The 22,217-nt window shown below is 44.9% G+C and overlaps 2 protein-coding genes across 3 annotated transcripts in view; both read right to left on the bottom strand.

Moving 5' to 3' along the window:
• The window catches only part of CDH13 (cadherin 13), a 1,164,483-nt gene that overhangs the window by 112,581 nt on the left and 1,029,685 nt on the right, over positions 1–22,217 (bottom strand). For both annotated transcript variants that reach the window (XM_050775044.1, XM_050775045.1), the window contains 2 exons: positions 19,651–19,833; positions 12,217–12,470 (listed from right to left, as the gene is read on the bottom strand). In XM_050775044.1, the coding sequence (XP_050631001.1) occupies positions 12,217–12,470; positions 19,651–19,833 (437 nt within the window). The remainder of the gene's footprint in view (positions 1–12,216; positions 12,471–19,650; positions 19,834–22,217) is intronic.
• NECAB2 (N-terminal EF-hand calcium binding protein 2) overlaps positions 1–22,217 on the bottom strand; it is a 434,498-nt gene that overhangs the window by 318,610 nt on the left and 93,671 nt on the right. The gene's annotated exons all lie outside the window — the stretch shown is intronic.

Here is a 22,217-nt window from a genome sequence, read left to right as displayed (position 1 = left end):
CTCTGTCTCCCTTTCCCTTAACTGCCCTGCTTTCCTAATCCCACCAACCTGCTTAACACTTTCTCCATCTTCTCCAGAGCATCAGCCTCATCTCCCACCTTCCCCCAACTCACTGTGTGCTGGGCACACTCCTGCACACTCTGCCTTGGGGCCTTTGTACTTGCCTCCGCTACCTGGACCTCTCCACCCCAGATAGCTGTGTGGCTCACCCCCGCTTCCTGCAGTTCTTCACTGCAGCGTCACAGCATTGGTGAGGCGTGTGCTGACCCCCTGTCTACAGCAACGACTCCCCTCCTTCCTTCTCTGCTTTCTTTGCATTAATCACCAGCTACTAGGCCATTTATTGTATTTATTAATTCTTTCATTCTTTTTCTCTCTTCCACAGGAATATGATTTCCATCCAGATTTTTTTTTTTTTTTTTTTTTTTTGAGATGGAGTTTTGCTCTTGTTGCCTAGGCTGGAGTGCTGTGGCGTGATCTTGGCTCACCACAACCTCCGCCTCCCGGCTTCAAGCGATTCTTCTGCCTTAGCCTCCCGAGTAGCTGAGATTATAGACATGTACCACCACGCCCGGCTAATTTTGTATTTTTAGTAGAGACGGGGTTTCACCGTGTTCGTCAGGCTGGTCTCACATTCCTGACCTCAGGTGATCCACCCGCCTTGGCCTCCCAAAGTGCTGGGATTACAGGTGTGAATCACTGCTCCGGCCAACAGCTCCTTTTGTTTCTGGGGCTGCTGTATCCCCCAATGCCTAGAAAAACACCCAGTATGTTGTAAGTGTGGGATGAATGAATGCAGAGATAGGTTCTCCTGCCACAGCCCTAGTCCAAATCCCTAGGTCCCCCTTTCACATGTGCAGACTACACGCAGCGACTCAAGAATACTTAGAAGCAGCCATATAAGGAGGTCGGAATCTTCTAGTGAGGTTCCTGCCAACGCTATTGGAATGCATGAGGAAATCCCCAAATTAAGCCTTTGTAGGAGGACTGTAGTTTAGAGCCTCATCACTTGAAAATACAAGCTTTGAGATTCATTTGGAAAGCAAATTGGGAGCAGATGATGAAATGCATTTCTTGAATTAGTTACATGAGTCACCGCCTATGGTTTCATTACCCATGTTAGGGTTAATGCCATGATAAGCTCCTCGTGCTTGCTGGCTGATGGGTGTTGGTGATTGACAGACAAACTCAGATAATAAATCAGCTATTTTCCCTAAGCAACTGACTTCGGTTGCAATCCTGAAATGTGTGGCTTTTTCAATCAGTGCTATGTTAGTAGCTTATGTAGCAATCCTCATCTATTTCAAATGGGTTTATTAAGAAAAAAAAGCTAAGTAGATTTAACAGCTTAGAAAATATTGGTCAAGGAACAATATTAACATGTGTCAATATTTTCTATATTGCTTCTGAGGATTAATTTCTAAGGCTGACAAGAAGGACCCTGATAATTATATTCAAATATAGCCAATTTGAAACCATGTTTTCAATAATGAAAGTCTGGCCTATGGCAAATTTATAACAACATATGTAGATAGATGTTAAAAAGGTGGTTGATTTCTAAAATAGCCTTTCATACGTTTACCGAAATGGCCAGATGTTTCATATTAACCAAATCGAGCACCTTTAATTGACATGAATAATGAAAATCTTCACTCTCTGGAACATTATAAAAGCCAGGATTCTATTTTTAGCTAGTGAAGCTCTTAAAACTTTAAAAATCCCATAGTTTAATTTGTGAGGCTTTGTTTCCCCCAGCATCTTCATAACAGAAAATCTGACCACTAAAAATAAGAGTCATCTGTGCTACCATATTTGCATAAATAATTAAAAATTCCACAGCAGAATAGGCAATAAAATGTATTGCTACCATAAACTTACAATGGAAGAATATCACTTTAATTAAAAATCACAAAGGCACCACTGTAAACAATCCATTTACATTTCAAACTCTGTGTTTCTTAAGAAAGAAAAAAATATTAACTCATTAAAAACAAGAACCAAAAGAATGACCTCATCTTAGATCCTTTTATTGAGGTCAGTAACCACATTTAATTAAGATGAAGTGTTAGTAATACAGTTTAGTACATGAAGGCCTTCTCTTAATTTCCCCAGGTAGAAATGTTATTATTTGGTCTTTAACTTCTGATTAAAATTTAAAAGGTGGGAGTCACCCCAATCTAAACTCTTAAATCTGGTTTTGAAACCTGCTTTTAGGATTAGAAATCCTCCTTCCTCCCAATAAATGGTAGGCTACTACATATTTTTGAACCCCTATGTTTCTGAGAATGCCAGTGATGACAAAATTCACATTTTCAAGAGAGCTGATTTTTGCCTTTACTTCCAAAGATCTTAGAAGATACAGAATAAAATGTCCCATAGCAGTCAATGATGGCTTTTGCTTAATTTCCCATCATTTTTCATGATTTCCTTTGAATGAGCTCCAATATTAGATTAAACAAGGTGTTAAAGAAAAGGACTTGATGAATCATGAGAAGACCAGTAAAAATGGAAATTGGGCATTTTAACAAATCTTTTGGGGCTGAAATGTCATTATTCTATGTTGTATTCTTTACCAGTTTGAATGCATGAATGAATTCTACTATAAAGTTAAAAAGCATCCAGGTCCGAAAGACTAGGAGGAAGGAAATGACTTAAAAAAGACTGAGCCCCAAAGAAATCAGGACAAAGCAGTTGTAGTTTTTCAAAGAGACGAGTATTTAATTTGGATCTGATTCAGATATTCTGTGTTCAAAGAATAGGCTCAATTTGGATCAAGGCTTCGGAAAAAGGGTTGGCTGACGGAAATGGCTCTTTAATGTAACTTTCGTGGACTTGGAAAGTTCTGTGAGAGACCTGTACATCCTTCTAAAGTCTCCCTACTAGGATTGGTTACCCTTCCTGGGATTGGTTTAAAACAAGGCCAAATGCAAATGTTTTCATGGTTGGTAGACATTAGTCAATGTTCGAAGATTAAAAGAAAACAAAACCTATGATGTGGTTTGGATCTGTGTCCTCACCCAAATCTCATGTTGAAATATAATCCCCAATGTTGGAGCCTGGTGGGAGGTGATGGAATCAGGGGAGTTAACACCATCCCTCCTTGGTAGTGTCTTCAGGATAGTGAGTTCTTGTGAGATCTGGTTGTTTAAAAGTGTGTAGCCCTTCGGCCCACCTGCTCCGGACATGTGAAGTGCCGGCTCCCTGTTTGCCTTCTGCCATGATTTTAAGTTTCCTGAGGCTTCCCCAAAAGCTGAGTGGATGCTGCCATGCTTCCCGTACAGCCTGCAGAGCCATGAGACAATTAAATCACTTTCTTTATAAGTTACCCAGTCTCAGGCATTTCTGCTTAGCAATTTGAGAATGGACTAATACAAGCTATGTCTATATATTTTTTTTTTCTAGATGGGGTCTCGCTCTGTCACCCAGGTTGGAGGGCAGTGGCATGATCTTGGCTCACCGCAACCTCCACCTCCCAGGTTCAAGCGATTCTCCTGCCTCAGCCTCCCAAGTAGCTGGGACTACAGGCAAGCACCACCACGCCTAGCTAACTTTTTTTTGTATTTTTAGTAGAAATGGGGTTTCACCATGTTGGTCAGGCTGTTCTTGAATTCCTAACCTCAAATGATCCACCCACCTTGACCCCCCGAAGTGCTGGGATTACAAGCATGAGCCATCACATTCGGTCATCCTATGTCTACTTATGCTGAAAAATGCGTGCATGCAGTCACCCCCAACCCAGCCGCCATTAATCTATTCTACCTGGTTATTGAGTACTGGTCATGCACCAGTCCTAATGCTGGGAGTGGGCTGTTTCCAGACATTTGAGCCCTTAAGAATTTTTCTCTGTCTATGGTGGCTTCACCCCAAACTGTATCAAATGTACTAAAATGTACCCACACTAAAAACACATTTGTTTCCTATAACATGTTTGAAATTATTTTTATACTTTTACTTTAGGAATTACTGTGCTATAAGAAATATTCTACTAATAGTCACCTAAAATTTATCTGCCATTCTTGCAAGGTGAGAGCTACAAATAGTTTGCAAATGTAAAGACACTTGCAAATATTATATTTAACCTAAAGTTGTCATCATTCCGTGGACAGTTGATATTTATTAATTTCAATTTTCCTGCTTTCTTTTTGAATTTTGGAGGCAATAGACTATGTATTCAGGTACCTGACATTTTGGTAGGCCCACGGAAAGTCTGAAGGTCTTAGTCCTGTGCCTAAAGTGCTTAATTAACTCAGTGGTACTGAGGAAGCTCTGGTGGTTCATCAGGGAAGGAGATAAAAAGGTGACTGTTACTCTCTCTGAGCACAAAGTCTAGTGGGAAGATGGACAATTATGCCAAGGATTGAGGAAGTGTGAAGCTTGGTGAAGTTACACTAAGAGATGCTCAAAAAGCTTTAAGCCAACATCAGCAGTAGGCGCAGTGGTGTGGATGAAGCTCCGGTGTTCTCATTCACCACATTAACTCAGCCTCTGTAAACCATGCTTGTGTGCTTTCCTCCTTTAACCATGGCTCAGGGAGGTTCTGCTCTCATCAGTAAAAAGGGAGACCAAGATGTTCTCGTTTACAGGGTGGTTACAAGAAGACTGGTAACAGTGCTTTTGGTAAAGTTCTATATAAAAATGTTAGGTATTTTAATCATCCCAGCAGCAATATTATTACCATCATTCTCAAAACCCATGTCTGCAGGGGGTTGTGAAAATCTTAGCCGAGTTTGGTCTGGCACCCAATTCCCTAGAGGCAGAGACCTGTGCACAGGCGGGAGGAGAGCAGGGTTTCTGGGGAATCCAGCCATCTGCTGAAAGTGAGCCAGGCATGGTGTAGGGGAAAAAGCAGTTTGTGCCACTCTGCTCTGTCTCCTTGGCTGGAGATCATTGGTTCTTAGTTCCCAAGGAAGCAATTTATTTACTTCCTTCTTCCTCCCTCCCTTTCTTTCTTCCTTTATAGGGACACCATCATTTGCAGCAAAAGTTCTTGCTGTTATGACGATAAGCTCCCTGGGAGGCTGTAGACAGAGTCTATTCCTTTCACCAGTGAATTCACCGCACCTAGCACAGTGTCAGGCCCACAGTGGGCTCTCCACAAATACCATGGCATGAATGAATGCATCATTGCAATCCATACGCTGTTCTCTAGCACTAGTCTTGAGCAACATCATCTATTATTTTCATTATGCAAATATCTAATATCATGGGATATTTTTCCCTTTTAAAATGTACCCTGAAGTTATTTATTAAGTAGGAAGTTTCCATCTAAAAAGGCGTTCATGGCAGAAAGTGCTATCTACCTTACAATATCCATTCTTCCTTTCTTCCTTAGTAAAGAACCTTGGTTTAAAAAGCAAGACACATTGCTACCCAGTCAAATGACCATACTTCCCATAATCCCTTGCAGCTAGGTGTGGCCATGTGACCAATTTTGGCCAACAATATTTAAATTAAAATGTGGTTGATTCCAGAAAGTCTCCTTAAAAGAGAGGGAGTATCCCTCTTCTTTCCCCATTTCCCATCCTGCTGTCTGGAATGCAGATATGAAGGTTGGAACACTAGCAACCATAACAGACCATGAGGAAGAGGGTGCCAGTCTAGACATGGTAAAATAGTGAGCGAGTAGAACCCTGTGTGGGGCCGTGTGGGGCTGCCACTGTCCCTGGACTGCCATGCCTGCTCTAGACCTACTTTATGTGAGAAAAAAAAAAAGTCAACTTCTATCTGCTCTGAGCCACTGTCATTTTGAATTTTCCTGTTATGTTCAGCCAAACTTAGTCCCCACAGATAAAATGCTTGACACATACTTGCAGGTCTCCCTGGATGAATGACCCTTTCCACAAAACGTGTTGAGCAGTGATATGAAATTTTACATGGGTAGGAACAATATTTTTCTTCAACACATATCTTCTGTATTCAAAGTGTAGGCAGGAGTCTCTGCTGTGGAATTGTTTACTATAGATCCTGGGCAAGATGAGTTCTGTCTGAAAAATGTCTGGAATAGGAATTGTTACTTGGTTGCCCTTAATTGTAGAGAGAAAGAAGTGGGTCCTCCCCACTATTCAGAAGGATTTAACTGCTGGCTGCCTCCCTAACGTAACCAAATCGGGAATCTGATGGAGGGTTAGTTCCCATGTTTCATTTCACTGTTGGAGAAGGTTTAGCAAATGTAGTTACTTCCATTTTGCATAATTATCTTTGAGGTACTTTTTTTTTCTTTTTTTCTTTTCTTTTTTTTTTTTTTGTGATGGAGTCACATTTTATTGCCCAGGCTGAGTGCAGTGGCAGGATCTCTGCTCACTGCAACCTCTGCCTCCCAGGTTTAACAGGTTCAAGCAATTCTCCTGCCTCAGCCTCCCAAGTACCTGGGATTACAGGGATACACCACTACACCCGGCTAATTTTTGTATTTTTAGAAGAGACGTATTGGCCAGGCTGGTCTTGAACTCCTGATCTCAAGTGATCCACCTGCCTCAGCCTCCCAAAGTATTGGGATCACAGGCGTAAGCCACCATGCCCAGCCTGAGCTACTCTTTCTAACAATAATGAGCAAACCATTTCAGTTATATGAGTCCACTTCTCATTAGAGATACTCCAATATCATCAGCATATTTTACCTGGTGCACCTACGGGACAGCTGCTACCCTGAAAGCACAAGCAAGTCTTATCATCATCACATGTGGAGAGGACAGAGTGGGAACCTGCTCTGTTTTAGGACCTGATGTACATGATCTTGGAGAGGAGAAGGACTTTCTAAATTGTGACATCAATTTAGAAATAACGGTAAATATAAATTTGACTGCTTAGACTTAAAAACAAAGAATTCTGTATATGCCAAAAAACGTTAACAATACAGAGTAATACTTTTGCTCAACCAAAGTATTTTCAGGGACTTGTCTTCAGGATATTAATGATGCATTAAACAATTTCACTAAAAGCATGCCTGCTAATGTTTTAAAAAACTGCAAACAAGTGTAAACAATGTAAATAGTCAACAACAAGGTTATAAACAGATGAGTATATCCCTATAATGGAATAATAGCACACTATTCAGTAATGAAAAATAATGGCTATTTCTTGGGACAGAAAGCTGTTCAGCATATACTGGGAAATAAACATGGTGAGTTTTGAGGGTGGATAATGCAAGCCAATTTTGGTAATGAAGAACAGAATACTCACAAACGTGACTGAGGCAGATAGACCCAAGTGGTGAAAAAGGGATTTCCTTGTCTGAGATGATGACAGATACTTTATTATCTTCCTGATTCTTACCTGTCTTTTCAAAAGTTTCTTCCAGAAACTGTCTTAACTTTATAATAAGGATAAGAAGATAGTGTCATTAAAAAGAAGAATTTCATCTGTCACTAGACCACTGCTGTTCATTTTGGTTTGGCTAATAACACAATGTGAAGGGCTTTTTAGCGAGTCTTAATAACCCAGGCTTTTTAGTGAGAAGATTCCCTCTGATGTTTGGACACCCCTTGTCTTTGGAGTCCCAGCTTCCTTGGAGATCAAGGCACCTTTTGCTGACTTGAGCATTCCCTAGGGAGATGAGAGGGTATCTGGCTGTGGTAAGCAGAGGAGCGGTGGTGCCTGAGGCGTGCATTTCCTCATGCGAGGCAGGACGTGGCCCAGGAGCTGGACTTAGCTGGAAGTGTGTTCCTAAGTTTCGGTGGGGTTGGGGTTGGGGAGGCGGCTTCCCATTTTGACCACGGAAGGAGCCCCCTCAGGGAGGAGGTGACAGTGGCCATTAGGATGGGCAGGCCCCGCCACAGGATCCCAGGATCTCAAGATCCCGGTCTGTCATGGGGGCTTTTAGTTTCGAGGGCCTGATAAATAAGGTGAGATGAGATGGGGTTGTTGGAGCTGAATCACAGGGAATGTCAGAAAAGACAGAGATGGTGGGGTGGGGAGACAGAGACAGAAACAGAGAGACAGTCAGGCAGAGAGACAGAGGAAGGAGGAGGAGTGAGGGTGGATAGGTAGTCAAGGAAGTGACCGTGTTCTCGGGACGCAGCAGCAACTGTGGTGACCGCAAAGCCAACACAGTCAATCTCAGGATTTGCACAGTAACTGAGCTCATTCAAGCGAAGCTGTCTTCAGTGGAGACTTTCCCCTTCAGAGAACACACACATTTTAATTTTACCTGTCCTTAAACTGACTCTTTGCTCATCATAATCGTGAAAAACACAGCCCTGGGTGGAGATTTTAGATGCTAAAGAGACACGTGACACATGAATGAGCATGTGCAGCTACTGCACAGGTGCCCCCGAAAGACCACCCGGAACAGCTTCCTAGTAACGCCTCTTCCCACCTCCTTACGAATAATCATGGAAGACTCCCAGAAGGGAGCCTCCCTGGTGTGGGTCTTTGCTGTCTCATTCTTGCCATCAGCCCACCCCGAATCCTCTCTCTCAGAGTGCACTGGCGATTCTGCACCTAACTTTCAATCTATTCTTTTTCTGTTGCAATAAATTACTCTATGCTGCGCTTCTTTTGCTGTGTGTCTCTTGTTTAAATTCTTTTAAACTAAGAAGACAAGAACAGAGGTATCACATCAGCAGTCAACAGAAGGAAGAAGAAGAAAGAGATATTAGAGATACTAAAATGTTATTAGGAGATGCCTGACTCCTGTTTTGTGGAGGAGGAGGAGGAGAAGAAGGAAGAGTTCTCTTTGAGATAAGTTTCTTCTTCCAATGCCTGCTCCCTGAAGAATCATTACTACAACAGCAGTAACACCATGATGTGCAAGGCCGTTGCATCTATCTGAGAAGACTGGGGAACTCAGCATAGACAATTAGATTAGAAAACTGTCTCCCTCCCTGGTCCCTCTCTGCAGTCCCATTCCTCCGCTGCACACACAGGCCCCCAGGGACAGCACTTCTCAGTGTGCAGGATCAAAGGCTGCAAATAATTAATGAGCCTCTTTTTCCCAAAGAGCTCCTGTGACAATAGCTGAGATGTTATCCCGGCTTTACTCCAGGAGAGGAGGGGAAGAAAGGGAGAGGAGGGGAAGAAAGGGAAAGGAGGGAAAGGTGGGCTTGTGGGAAGGGAGGGAAGGGCTGGGGGGAAGGGAGGAAGGAAAACGGGGGAGGTCCAGCCAGTGCCAGGCTGAGAAAGGGTCACGTGTGGGCCGCTGTGGCTGCCAGCAGGAAGGAATATGTGTGAGGAGTGAGGCCAGAGAAATACGTGCAATACACACATATGCACATGCACGGACATATTTACTTTGCTCCAAGGCTGGGAAAGGGATTAGTCCAGCCATCACTTAGCCAGGCCAATTTGTAAATGCTGGAACTCTTACGCAGACCTAAGAGTCACATTGTCCCTCCCTCCCCAGGCTGGAATCCTGTCTCAGGCAGCTGCAGAGACACATTGCAGCTCTATTTTCTGTGGGGTTCACAAGGTTGACCTTGGTGCCAGTGGCTCTCTGTGGTTCCTGATTACTCAGCATTTTTCCCATCCTCTGGGACGAGCCTCCTGCACTTCCTCGGGTAGCCGCCCCTGCAGGCCCTCAGAGCTGGGTGCTGGGGTCCGTGGCAGGCTCAGGCATCGGGACTCCTGGCACAATCCGTCCTGCTAATCTTCTGCTTGGTTCAGAGAGTTGTGCTCGTGACTCAACCTGGGCCTTGGGCTGGGCTACTGATTAGGAAGGAAGATGTTGCTTTCCTCTGGGAGGATCAAGGACAGATGTTGCTGGTGCCTCTTCCCTCTTCCCTCTACAGATGTGCAAATACGGCTGAGCATAGAGACAACCCAGGGGAAAGGAGAGCCAGATATGGAGAAGGAATATGGTCTGAGCACCTGAATTCCATCATGCTGGAGGCCTTCGTTCCCATGGACTTTTCCATTAGGTGTGGTGACCCATGCGAGTAAGCAGGACCCCCCTTTGGCCTATGTCACTGTGAGTTGGTTCCTGGTTACTTGTGATGGAAGGCCACAGCTGTGATTATCACACTCGCTAGAGAAACAGGAAGATCCTCAGAACTTTCTGTGTTCCAGCTTCTCCCCATGGGTGTTACCTTCAGTCATTTCTAGGTTGCTTTCTCTGACCTCCTTCTCTTGCACAGCGGTGGGATCAAGTCCCTTGTCTGCCAGTGCTGTTTAATAGTAACGTGACCTTTGCTCCCCACGGCTCCTTTGGCCCAGATGCTCCTTAATGTCTCGGCTCTCCAAGGCGCCCCTCCCTCCCCAGGCTGGAATCCTGTTCCTAACTCAGTTTGCTGGGACTGCACCTGGGGCCTGCCTCCATACTCCCAGTAGCAAGCTTCATTTGCCAGACAAGATGTTCATCCCTCCTTCTCAGTCAGCCGCCCTCTGTGCTGGGTTTCTGCAAACATCATCCCGATTGATCACTAGTCAAGGTGCCCGGAGCAGGGAGGCGCATGACCCCAGCTCCAGCAAGGCAGAGCAGCCCTGGGAATGTGACCATGGGCCGAATGACACTAGAATGGAAAACAGCTGGAGCTGGTTTATTCTCGCTGTGAGATCCTGAACTGCAAGCCTGTCTGTTCCTGTGACTTAGAGCCTGAAGGATGCCCTAGCTCCTGTGCTATCTCAAGCGGGTTCTTCAGATATTCCTCCATAATATGTAGTATCCATAGGGTCTTCCAGCACATTTCTCTTTGCCCAAGTCAGCAGAGCTGGTCTTAATCAAACAACCCAGCCTGACCTTCCTCTCCCACTGTCTGTCCCATCTTTGTGGGACATCTAGTCCTCGGTCCTAGACACCTCCATCCATCCCTCCTCATTGCATTAACTCTTTTATGACTGGCAGCATCCCATGTTGTTCCAGCAATGGCAGAGACACAGGGTCCAAAACATCAACCTGATTTAACTCATTTTATCACCCTCAGTGTCCCTGCTTTCACCTGCAATTGCAGAAATACAAGATGACAGATAAGCTCACCTGTAGACATCCTACCTTTGTCCAACTACCTTGTAGTCTGTTAAACTACCAGTTTTCCCATCTAAGTACTTAAGAGAGACTTTCTCTTTGATGTTTAAATTGCGTGTTTCCATTGTCAGATAGCAACAAGAAAAAAAAGGGAAAAAAAGAATGGCTATTTCAGATTCACATTATTATAGGATTTGGTATTATTTCACACGCTTGTCTAGTTCATCTGGCATTCGGAAAGCTTAGCCATAAAAATAAATCCACTTTTGGGGTTGGAAAATAACTTTTGCTTCTTCTCTGCCAGCTTGCTCCAAAGTAAAGTGGTTGACTCAGTCCCTGTTGCACATTTTCAGGTGTTTCAAATCAGGAAAATCAGACATGTGTTTATTGTGTGTCCAGTACTTGATTATTTGTATCTCATATGAGAAGAAGATTAGATTTTGGAGGAGGAAGATTAATAACTGTCTTCTGCAGAGACAGGCGTGCATTTGGATCTGCACGCTGATTTCAGTTTATTGTGAAACAATGCACCAACGAGGGTGTCTTTTATTTGTGAGCATTAGATGCACCACGGGTAGAGAGCGACCATTTAATTAAATCTCATTATGAAAATGCCTTTTATCTAAACATCAGGCAGAGCTTAAGAAAGGAAGACAGAGATTTCTGAAGACACTATTATTATTATTATTAATTTTTGCCTGCCCCTCATCAGGCAGAACACCAATCCCAATGATCTATTTCCAAGCGCCAGGAAGTGCCTTTACTCCTTCCCCTCCTGACAGCTCAGAGCCAGTGAGCATTTAGCAGCTAGAAGGAGCATGAACTTTGCAGAGTGTCCTGTTTCCATCCTGATTCCTCTGCCACCAGGCTGGGCTGCTTGAGCAAGTACTGAACCTCTATGAATCTGCAATACCTGTATCTGTAAATGGAGTTAGCTAAAACATTTGTCATGAAGCAGTGCTAATGACAAAGTAGGCAAGTTTCTGAGATGCAGGAGGCTACCCGGAGTGGCTCCCTCCTCTCTCCCTTCAAGGACTGTGCTCAGGGCCAGCAGACCTTGCTGGTCATTTGGGAAAACAGCCCTGAAGCTACTCTCCTCCCAGGTCGGAATCAGGTGGGAGCACCACCCTCACCAGAGAGCCTGGCCCCCTGCAGCCGTCAGCCACAACCTCCTCGCTATGACGCTTTCCTCCCACTTGCCCGGATTGTTAACAAGTTTAATTTAATGGTATCTGCTCCTGACAACCAGCTTCTGCGACTGGAAAGGAAAAGCAATTCCTGCCCACCTCCCGTCTGTGGTTCCGGAGCCACTCACCCACCTGATGGTTTGATGCTGCAGGGAGTCGGGGTCCGTGGCATTCACTGTCAGTAGCACACTGCCCACAGAGATGTTCTCCTGCCTGGTCACCATCATGGGGTCTGGGTAGAAGACTGGGCCCTCGTTGACATCCAGGACAGTGATGTGGACAGTGGCTGTGGAGCTGGGGCCATAGGAGACATCGGGTACGAGTGGGTCCTCATTTTCCACTTTGATCAGCAGGGTGTGAAAGGCGGAAATCTCATAGTCCAATGGCTGGAAAGCAGACAGAAGGGTCTCAGGATGCACACCAGCCACGAAGGGCAGGTGGTTTGCACAAACTCCCTCTGAAATTCCACGAGCAACAGTGGGCCTTCAGGGATGGAGCTGGGCTTTGGAGGCAGCCTGTGTAATTGGGGGGCTATCTTTAAGACAAAGAATATGAAACATGAAAATGTGAGATTAGGTATGGATGTTGGTTTTTTGTTTGTTTGTTTGTTTTTTATTAAGAAACGAATGACAACAGATGACTTGAGCCTTAGTGATCTGGGCAGTGAGTGACTTGAACCTTAGTGAGCCTCCCTCTGAGATCTTGTTAGGCAACTCCCTGGCAACGGCGAGGCTTAAAGGTCCCTGCCTGGAACCTGTAACTGCACATCCCCGACACCCGTGGGGGCTCTGGTAAACAAGACCACAAAGCCCAAGCCTCAGTCGCTTTACAGCAAGATAACTCTGCCTGTGTGATCACAGTGGATCAAATGGAACAGGAAAACCAAAGTTTTATATTTAATGTTTCTCTCTCACTTGCCACAAAGTCAAAGGGTCTCTATGTCCCTTCAAGCATAGCCTGGGCGCATGGTTTCTAGTAGAGTACAATGTGGGGAAAAGGATTTGAGAGTCTGAGCCATGTGGAGTTAAGCCGCTGGGCCCTGCCCATCTGAGGGCATGTGAAAATGTATGGGAGCATTTTCAACTGACTCAAGGACTCTACAGCCATTTGCCCGGCAGGGGACAGCAATACTAGATTCAAAGCCGTGCCCAGGACAGTCCCACACAATGGTGGATTGTCCTACCCCAGTGTCAATGGGCAGCCTTGATGAGGACCACTCTAGCTGATTTTGCAAAGGGGGCCGATAGTACCCACCTCCCCCAGCCACTGTGTGGACTAAACCAGAGGATGTCAAAGAAACTCCATGATAAACATTAGGAATACAATGGTGCTGCCAACTGAGTGTCTGTCACTCTCTTTCCCAACCACGAGAGCACATGATGTGGTGGCTGCAGGCATTTCCCAGAGTGGGGCTCTGTCAGGGGTGCATGGGGAGACATTTAGGTAAGATGAGGGCATACTGCTTCTGTCAAGTTATTTTCCTAATGCTTACTGGCACAAGTAGCTAACCCATCAGACCCATGCCATAATGGGTATTCTTGCAAGAAGGACAAGACTAAATGAGTCAAGAGATTTGATTTACACTCAACTCAAAGTAAGCAACCACAGTTGTAGAGGTTGCTGTGGATGTGGGAAAATGAAAGCAGAGATGAGGACCATTGATGCTGGGGAAAGAGCTGGCACCAAAGTGGGAGTGGAATCTGGCAGGTTGGGTCAGAGTGTCTTTAGGCAAATAAAGTCACTTTCATAATAATTACAGCTGACATGTATTCATGGCTAAGCACTCCACACATGGGAGAGTGTGTGCACACATACACACACTGGAGATGCTTCCTGGTTGTAACTGGACTTCCTCTCTTCACCTAGAACAACTCCCAGCAGGGTTAGTAATAGGATTTTAAGAGTTAACAGATGCAAAGCTCTTAGTACTGAGTGGCTGCATAGTGGTGTTTCGGTTCGATCCCTGTAACACAGCAGTAATTTACCATTCTATCCTTCTTTCTATGGATCCTAATAATGGATCTCTGTCCATCCCAAGTGATGCCAGAATGTGCAACCTCAGTAAAGTAAACTTCAAACCAGGGCCAGGGAGCTGCCATGCTTGGAAAATACAGCCATTCATCTCAAATAGGACCCTGGAGGGGGCAGAGCCTTTGGCTTGTTGGGTCACGAGAACGCTGAGGGTGGGTCCTCTGAACAGCAGTGAGATGCCGAGCACCTCAGTCTCCCAAGGGCCATCTCCACCCACACCAGCACTAATCACAATCTTGGCCTCATTTGGTCTGACATCTCATTCCCCAGAGCCAGAGACCTACGCACAAGCAGAAGGATAGTGGGGTTTCTGGGGAATTCAGCCATCTGCTGACAAGTGAGACAGTCAAGATGCTTGGAAATAACCAATTTGTGCCGCTCAGCTCCTTTTCCTCGGCTGGGGACCGCTGGTTGTTTTTTCCCAAGGAGACGATTCCCTCCCTCCTGTCCTTCTTTCCTGGGGACATCATTATTTGCAGCAAAAGTTCTTGCTCTTATAACTATAAGCTGCCTTGGAGGCTGTAGACAGACACCCTTTCTTTCACCCGTGAATACAGAGCACCTAGCACAGTGTCAGGACCATAGTGAGCTCTAAATAAATATCACTGGATGAATGAATGAATGACAGTAATTCTTGTGCTTTTCTCTAGCACTAGTCTTTTGCAACACAATTATATATCATTTTGATTATGCAAAAATCTAACATTCTTGGATATTTCTACCTTTTAAATCCCCTATTTTTTTAAATTAAATAGAAAGATGGGTGGGGGTCAAGTCCTGGCCCTGATGCATCATAACGCTGGGACCACCAGCAAGTCACCGCCACCCCTGAAGTCTCAGCTTTCTCTTCAATAAAATCCTAGTACAGAGGATTGTTGTAAAGATCAGGGGACAAGATGAATGCTGAATATTTCCCATGGAGCTAGGCCTAGCATTGATATCAATAACAAGAAGCTGTGAAGATGGTGAGGAAGAAGAGCGGGGAAGCAAGAGCTGCAAGAGTCATTTCCCCAGCCCCAGTTTTTCTCCTATGTTCCCAGGCTGACACTCCCTGAACAGAACGCCCTGAACGGAACGCTGGCTTCGGAGGAAGTATGCTGTGGAGGATGCCACAGAGGAAGGGGAGCAGCGAGGGAGGGAGCCACGCAGTGAGAGGCTGGCCTTAGGAAGGGAGCAGGGCCACGCTAATGTTTATTTCCATTCACCCAAGGTGGGATCTACTAACTCCAGCTGTACGATGCCCAGGGCTAGAACACCTAGAGCTGGTGACACATGGGTCTCTCTTCCTAATCCCCTCTGAGGGCTGTAATTGGATTAAGAAGCCCTCTATGATCTCACAAAGTACACAATCTTATTAATGTGCTTTGTCTGTTGCCGGGCCTCTGTGTCAGGGATGGGAGGAAATTGAAAATACTCCTGATGGAAGCTACAGAGAGGCAATTCAATTAATATTTTTTCAAGTGTCAAGAGAGGGTGTAAACCACTGTCCTGGGAAATTTAAAGCTTGGAAAAGCTGACTCACATGGGAAGGATGGAGGACCTGGGTTTGTTAGCTGGAAGAGGGAGGATCCAGAACTGACTGGATAGCTATGTTTAGGTCTGTGAAAGGTTTGGGGAACCAGGGATGCTTTCTGGATGCTACTTTCTTTGAGGACAAAATAGAAAATAAACTTAAAATGCAGGATTGATTATATTCGGCTGAAAGAATAACTGTCTGGTGGTTTTAGAATCAGTTTAGAAAGCAACTAAGGGTGTTTCTGATCTGAAGGTTTTAAATACGAAGCAGGAACTCATTTGTCAGAGCCACTGGGATTTCGTCCTTTTGAGAGGCAGGACTGTACTGGAAACCAGCAGCATCCTGAGGCTCCAAATAGTTGTTCCGTATGTTGGATTGCTAACTGGTTAGGGCAGACCTGCTCGTGCTTGGCTGCCCAACAGCAATCACCAGCCCACCCTCTTCCTTATCCACTGTAAAAGTCCAAAGGCCAGATGTGGACTTTCTCAGCTTTCCTTGAAGTTAAGGAAAATCTGTCATCGGCCAACGAAACATCATGGGAAATTGCCCAGGGTACCCTTAGAAAGGATGTTTTCTGCCCCGATAAGAGGAGAGGGTCACATGAGAGCACCTTCTCTCATTTGCCTGGCTGCCCCCTTATGTCCTGCATTAGGACACAGCAATGGGAAGACATGATGCCTGGGGCTTTGGCAGCCACTTTATGTCCAAGAGGAAAAAGTCAAAAGCATCTGAGGCACCCCACTGCTGGCTCTCTGCCACCTGGAACGGTTGGCCAATCCTGGACTGGCCTACCTTCATCTAGTTATAAAAATTCTTAAATTCCCTTCATTAGTTAAGCCACTATTAGTCTAACATTCTGTTACTTGCAGCAGAATGCATTCCTAATGGTTGCCCCAATGGCTGGCACAGTGGACAGCAGCAGAGAGCATGGCCTAACTGGCTTCTAGAAGGTGGTCTGGGGCTCTGCTTCACATGTGCTGAGAGATATATAGAGCTCAAGGCCCTTCCTACTGACCAGGGAGACAGCCAGTGTGGGGTGAGGGAGAGTCTGCATCCCAATTCCAAAGCAAAGGAAGTTCACTCACTAGCAAAGCTGAAGTCAGCAAGAGCCTCAGCCTCTGTGGGCACCTCTTCCCCTGGAATTTGCAGGGAGGGCGGACAAGCTTATGGAAACCCCTTCCCCAAAGGCCATGTCCCTTGACAAGAGGTGTGCCCTGTGAACAGAACCACCTGGCACACCTCTCCCTCATTTTCTGACACAGTGGGTCTGGGGTAAGCCCAGAAATCTGCATTTTAACTAGCATTGCAGATGATTCTTATATATGCTAGCATTTGAGAGCCATTGCATCATGGACCAGCGCAGGAATATAGGGAGAGGAGAATGGCTCCTTCCTACAAGTCCTGTTTTTTTTTTTTGTTGTTGTTGTTATTTTGAGACAGAGTCTCACTTTGTTGCCAAGGCTGGTTAATAGGGTGGTAGTCATTAGTCCATGGAGATGTCTTATTTAAGAGGAACATGTGGGTGATCTTACTTAGTTTTATGGCCCTGAAGTAAGAACCAGATGCCAGGTATAGTTTCAGGATAGTCACCCCCAAGTGTTACGGGTCTGGAGCGAGGAGGGTAGTACTGCTGAGCGGGATGATGATTTCTCAGAGGCTGGTATATTCAGAGGCCAAAATTTGGTAGGGGATATCCTTGTTGGTGAGGGACTTCTTGACTGAGATGTGCTATGTCCAATGAATGAATGCATGTACTACATAATATTAAGGATTTCTAGTACAGGTCAATATTCATATGGGTTAGGTTTTATTGTGTACTTGACAACAGTAGATGTGTGGTAGTTAATTAAGGAATTGTTAATACGTGCTTATATGTATGTAGACTAGGTTTGTAATGTACTCTTATATATGAATGTACTATGTACGAATAAGCAATTACAGTACTGCATATTATTCATGGGGACTAGCAGTGATGCACGAAGTACATAAAAGCACTAATGTATTTGGCAATGGCAAAGTTATCAGGAAACCCTGGCACTGGCCCTCTGTGTCTGTGGCTGCTGCACTTTCGAAGCTGTAAAAGTCATAGAATGACATAGCCACTGGCTGTCCTCTGTGGCTAATTCTGAGTCTATAAAAGCTGTCAGGCAATTTTCCAAACCTGCAACTTGAAGATAAAACTTGGGTAAATAGACATCTCCATCACACATCCTGGAGCTCAGTCTTCCCCAGAATGTGTTTGCTACAGCTCAAGGAAAATAGATATGAGCAAAACAGGATTTGGCAGGGTGCAGTGGCTCATGTCTGGAATCCCAGCACTTTGGGAGGCTGAGCAGGCAGATCACTTGAAGTCAGGAGTTCAAGACCAGCCTGGCCAACATGGTGAGACCCATCTCTATTAAAAATACAAAAATCAGCTGGGTGTGGTGGCATGTACCTGTAATCCCAGTTACTCAGGAAACTGAGGCAGGAGACTCACTTGAACTCAGGAAGTGGAGGTTGCAGTGAGCTGAGATCATGCCATTGCACTCCAGCCCGGTGACAGAGCAAGACTCCATCTCAAGAAAAAAAAAAAAAAAAAAAAAAAAAAAAAAAAAGATTCCAGAGAGCTGCCTTACTCTATCCACCATGTGAAGATAGAGAGAGAAGATGGACATCTGTCAAAAGTGGGTCCTCACCAGACACAGAATCTGCTGGAAGGTTGATCTTGGACTTTTCAACCTCCAGAACTGTGAGAAATGAATGTCTGTGGTTTATAAGCCATCCAGCCTTCATTATAGCAACTCAATGGACTGCAACAACAACCCTAAGAGGTAGGTTCTATTATCATTCTCATTTTATGGATGGGGAAACTGAGGCACAGAAAACATGGGTATCTTGGCCTAGGGCACACAGGGAGTGGGCAGCCACGTCCCTCCTCTGCCCACTGCTACTATGACTATAAATATGATTGATCCCCGCTGCTCAGGAAAATGGCTTCATCCACTAGAAAAGAAAATGTGTTCCCATGAAGGTCCTGGTCTCTGGCAGAAACTCTCCCCAGAACTTCCCATTAAGAGTGAAACTGTGTAGAAATGCCTCCTTTCGGAATGCCAAGGCCACCTGTAGCAAGCCTTCTGTGCCACCATCCCCAGTAATATTTCTGGATTATCAGCATGAGCCAGAGGTTTTACATTTATAATTACATTTCCTCCTTGTTCTACTCGTTGCCAGCGAGAGGGTCAGTGTGTGAGTCAGCAAGGCTCACAGAGGGTTTACACCAATAATTATGTTGTGTGTGTGTTTTTAAGGAATAATTGAGTTCTGCTAAGAAAGATTAAGAAGACATGTCATAGCCACATTTTGAGCACAGGTCTCTAAAAACACCTTCACACATCTCATTTTGGCATATCTGTTAATAATTCCTTAGCAAATGTATAAAGAATTTCATTTAAAACTTAAGTTTGGGCCAGGCATGGTGGCTCACACTTGTAACCCCAGCACTTTGGGAGGCCAAGGCAGGCGGATCACTTGAGGCCAGGAGTTTGAGACCAGCCTGGGCAACGTGGTGAGACCCCATTTATACTAAAAATACAAAAACTAGCCAGGCATGGTGGCAGGCAGCTGTAATCCCAGCTACTCAGGAGGCTGAGGCATGAGAATCACTTGAACCTAGGAGGTGGAGACTGTAGTGAGCTGAGATTACACTACTGCACCCCAGCCTAGGCGACAGAGTGAGACTGTCTCAAAAAACAAAAACGAAAACAAAAATAATCCACTTAGGTTTGGTTTTCTTAAAGTTACACGTAAGTTTGGGTATTTCAGAACCTACAAAACAGGTTTGTTTGATGGCTGCTTGTTTATGCTGCTGAGGACAGGAGGGCACCCTTAAGCCATAAGCATTTTCCTTTGTTAATTCCCAGAAGGAGGAGACTGGGGGAATTTATCTGTGGCCTTCTAAACTCGGTGATTCTATGAGTCCCCTCATAGGGCACTCCATGCTTGCAAGAGGAGAAAGGGGCAGTTGGAAGCACCCTTACTTTGACGACAGAAAGCATCCCTTCATTGGTTTGGGGGTTGGTGTGGATTTCGAAGCTCTGCCCTGGGTTTCCGTTGATGATGGTGTAGGCAGCCCTCCATGCACCTGTGGTGGGGTCATCTTTATCTTCAACTGTCAAATTGACAATAACTCCCACAGCTCCTTCCTCGACTGTGGCTTGAAACTGCAAAAAAAAAAGCAGATGGTAATGGTCACTATTTTGAACACACATAGTCAATTACATGCTTTGCACTGGGTACGTTACACACATCATCTCACATAAACATAAATAACATAGGAGGATTATGATTAGAAGATACTATGCTCCTCTTCTCAGCTTTTCTTGAACTTAGGTGAGGCCATGAGACTAACTTCTCTTCTGCAGAATGCAGGCAGGAATGATATTGACCATGGCTGTGCTGTGCTGCTCTGTGGTGGGAGGGTGAAAAGAACAGCTGTGCCTCCTTTCTGGGCTTTTTCACCCTCTGCCTACCTGAATGCAGAGGACCACAAAACCCCAAGGGAGCAGGGAGCCACAGGGGAGGAGGAGCTTGGGTCCCTGAGTCACCACATGGAGGGGAGAAACCTGGAGGCCAAGAACACCTGTCCTGAACTATCATTGAATGAGAAACAATTTTCGATTGAGTTCAAGCCATTTTTGTTTGCATTTGTTCTCGCAGCCTTGCCTCCCCAAAACAACAACATAATCAGATGAGTAAAGCGCTAAGACTTGTAAATGAAGAGACTGGGGTTTGACCCCAGATCCTCTGCTAGACCCTGCTATTTTCTCGAATGAAGAAAACCAGTCCCATTCTTTTCACTCCATATCCACTCTTAATAGGACCTTAGAAACCATTTTCTAAGAAATCATCTACATCAATTGTTTGGAGCCTTGTTGTACCTGTGTTTCTATTGTAATACATCTCAAATGCTTGTTGCAAGTAGGTGTGGTGAAAATAAATCAATAAATGAAAAATCAACTTTCTCATAGATAGAGAATTTCATGAGCTATCATTAGCACATTCCTTTGAGCTGGAGGCATAAAGTATTGTTTTGGTGCTTACCTCTGACACACTACAGGTAAATAGTAATCTGTTTGCAAATATTTTATAAACAAGTAACACCAATAAGCTGACAAGAAGAAGAAATACCTTGGAATTTCGATTAGTAGGAAAGTGAATCTAGAGACAGTAAGATGATGTCAAAAAGCCCTTGTGTTCAAAGAAAAGTAATTTGAGAAATGAGGTTTCAAAAGCAGTGACTGATTAATTGACTTGCAAATCATTAATCATAAACCTTAATCCTGAGGACTCTCAGGAGATGGGGCGGGGATTGGAACTAATTTGTTTATTGCACCTCGGCAAACCCGGACGAGTTGTCTTCCATAAAAGGAGAGCTGGAAAATTCTTAGAACATGCATGGAGGCTAGAAACAGTGGGAACGAGGAGGGATACTGAGGCTGCTGTCACACAGAAACAGCTCCAGGGGGCAATTATTTTGATCTGATTCATATGATTCTTGTTTAATGTCTACCTATCTTCTATCTTCTCCTCTTCTCAAAAAATCATAGCATTCTTGAGCTGGAAAAATATACTAATGGTTCTCAGCCCTGTCTGCACATTAGAACCTCCCAGAGGCTTTGAAAAAGCTTCCTGAGTCCTATTCCAATTCAGGATTCCCCAAGGTTAAAGTGCATGAAAATCTATTATGGTAGGAGGGATTGATGAAGGAGAAAGTGCCTGGGGTCCTCTAGCCAGGTTGGAGCACAAGGGAGATCAGTCCATCTCTGGTCTTCTGGAACATGCAGGCAAGTGGCAGAATCAGGCATCAGTCAGGGAATCAATTCAGATTCAGAATCCCCAGACCAATTCAGATTCCCCAGGCTCTGGGGTAAAGCCTGGGACTCAGTATTTTCTTCATCTGACTAGACAAATCTAATATGTAGTAGGGGCAAGAAGCAGGATGGAGTCCAAGTCTAAGGATGGCAGGCAGGTGTCAATGACAGGACCTACCCTTGTGAATGGGTGAAGCTGCCTGAGTCTGGTGTGGACAGGCCTGCAGTACATCTGGGTTCAGCAGGAAAGAGTGCTGTGATCAATTAATGCTATCTGCCATGTAGCCAGGAGGGGGCTTGGTGACACATGAGTGATCTAATCCCTTCATATTACAGATGAAGATGATAGCACAGAGAAGGAAGGAAGGAAGAAGGAAGAGTGCTGCCCAAAGTCATTTAGTGACCCAAAGATCAGACCTAAGTCTCCTGGTTTCCGGTAATCTTTGCTCCCAACCAGTTCTGTCATTCGTGCCCACCTCAGATCCCCAGGGCTTAGGCCAGTCCTTCCTTCACCTGCTTGCTGAAGTCCAGAGCCAGAGGACTGGTTGTCCCTGAAGATCACAGCAGATGTCAGCTTATAACCTGTCCTTGTGGCTCTTCCGACACCTGTACCTTAGGAAACCAGGTGTCAATCATGTGGGCATAAAATGGGCTAAGGCTAGAGGATGCTGGGAACCACCAGTCAGGTAGAAATGCTGTCATGTCCAGTGCATAAGTGAGAAGTTGCTCTGTTA

The sequence above is a fragment of the Macaca thibetana genome, chromosome 20, assembly GCF_024542745.1.
Source record: "Macaca thibetana thibetana isolate TM-01 chromosome 20, ASM2454274v1, whole genome shotgun sequence".
NCBI lineage: Eukaryota > Metazoa > Chordata > Mammalia > Primates > Cercopithecidae > Macaca > Macaca thibetana.
Note: the sequence above shows the minus strand (reverse complement) of the source record. Positions and strands in the feature narration are given on the sequence as shown.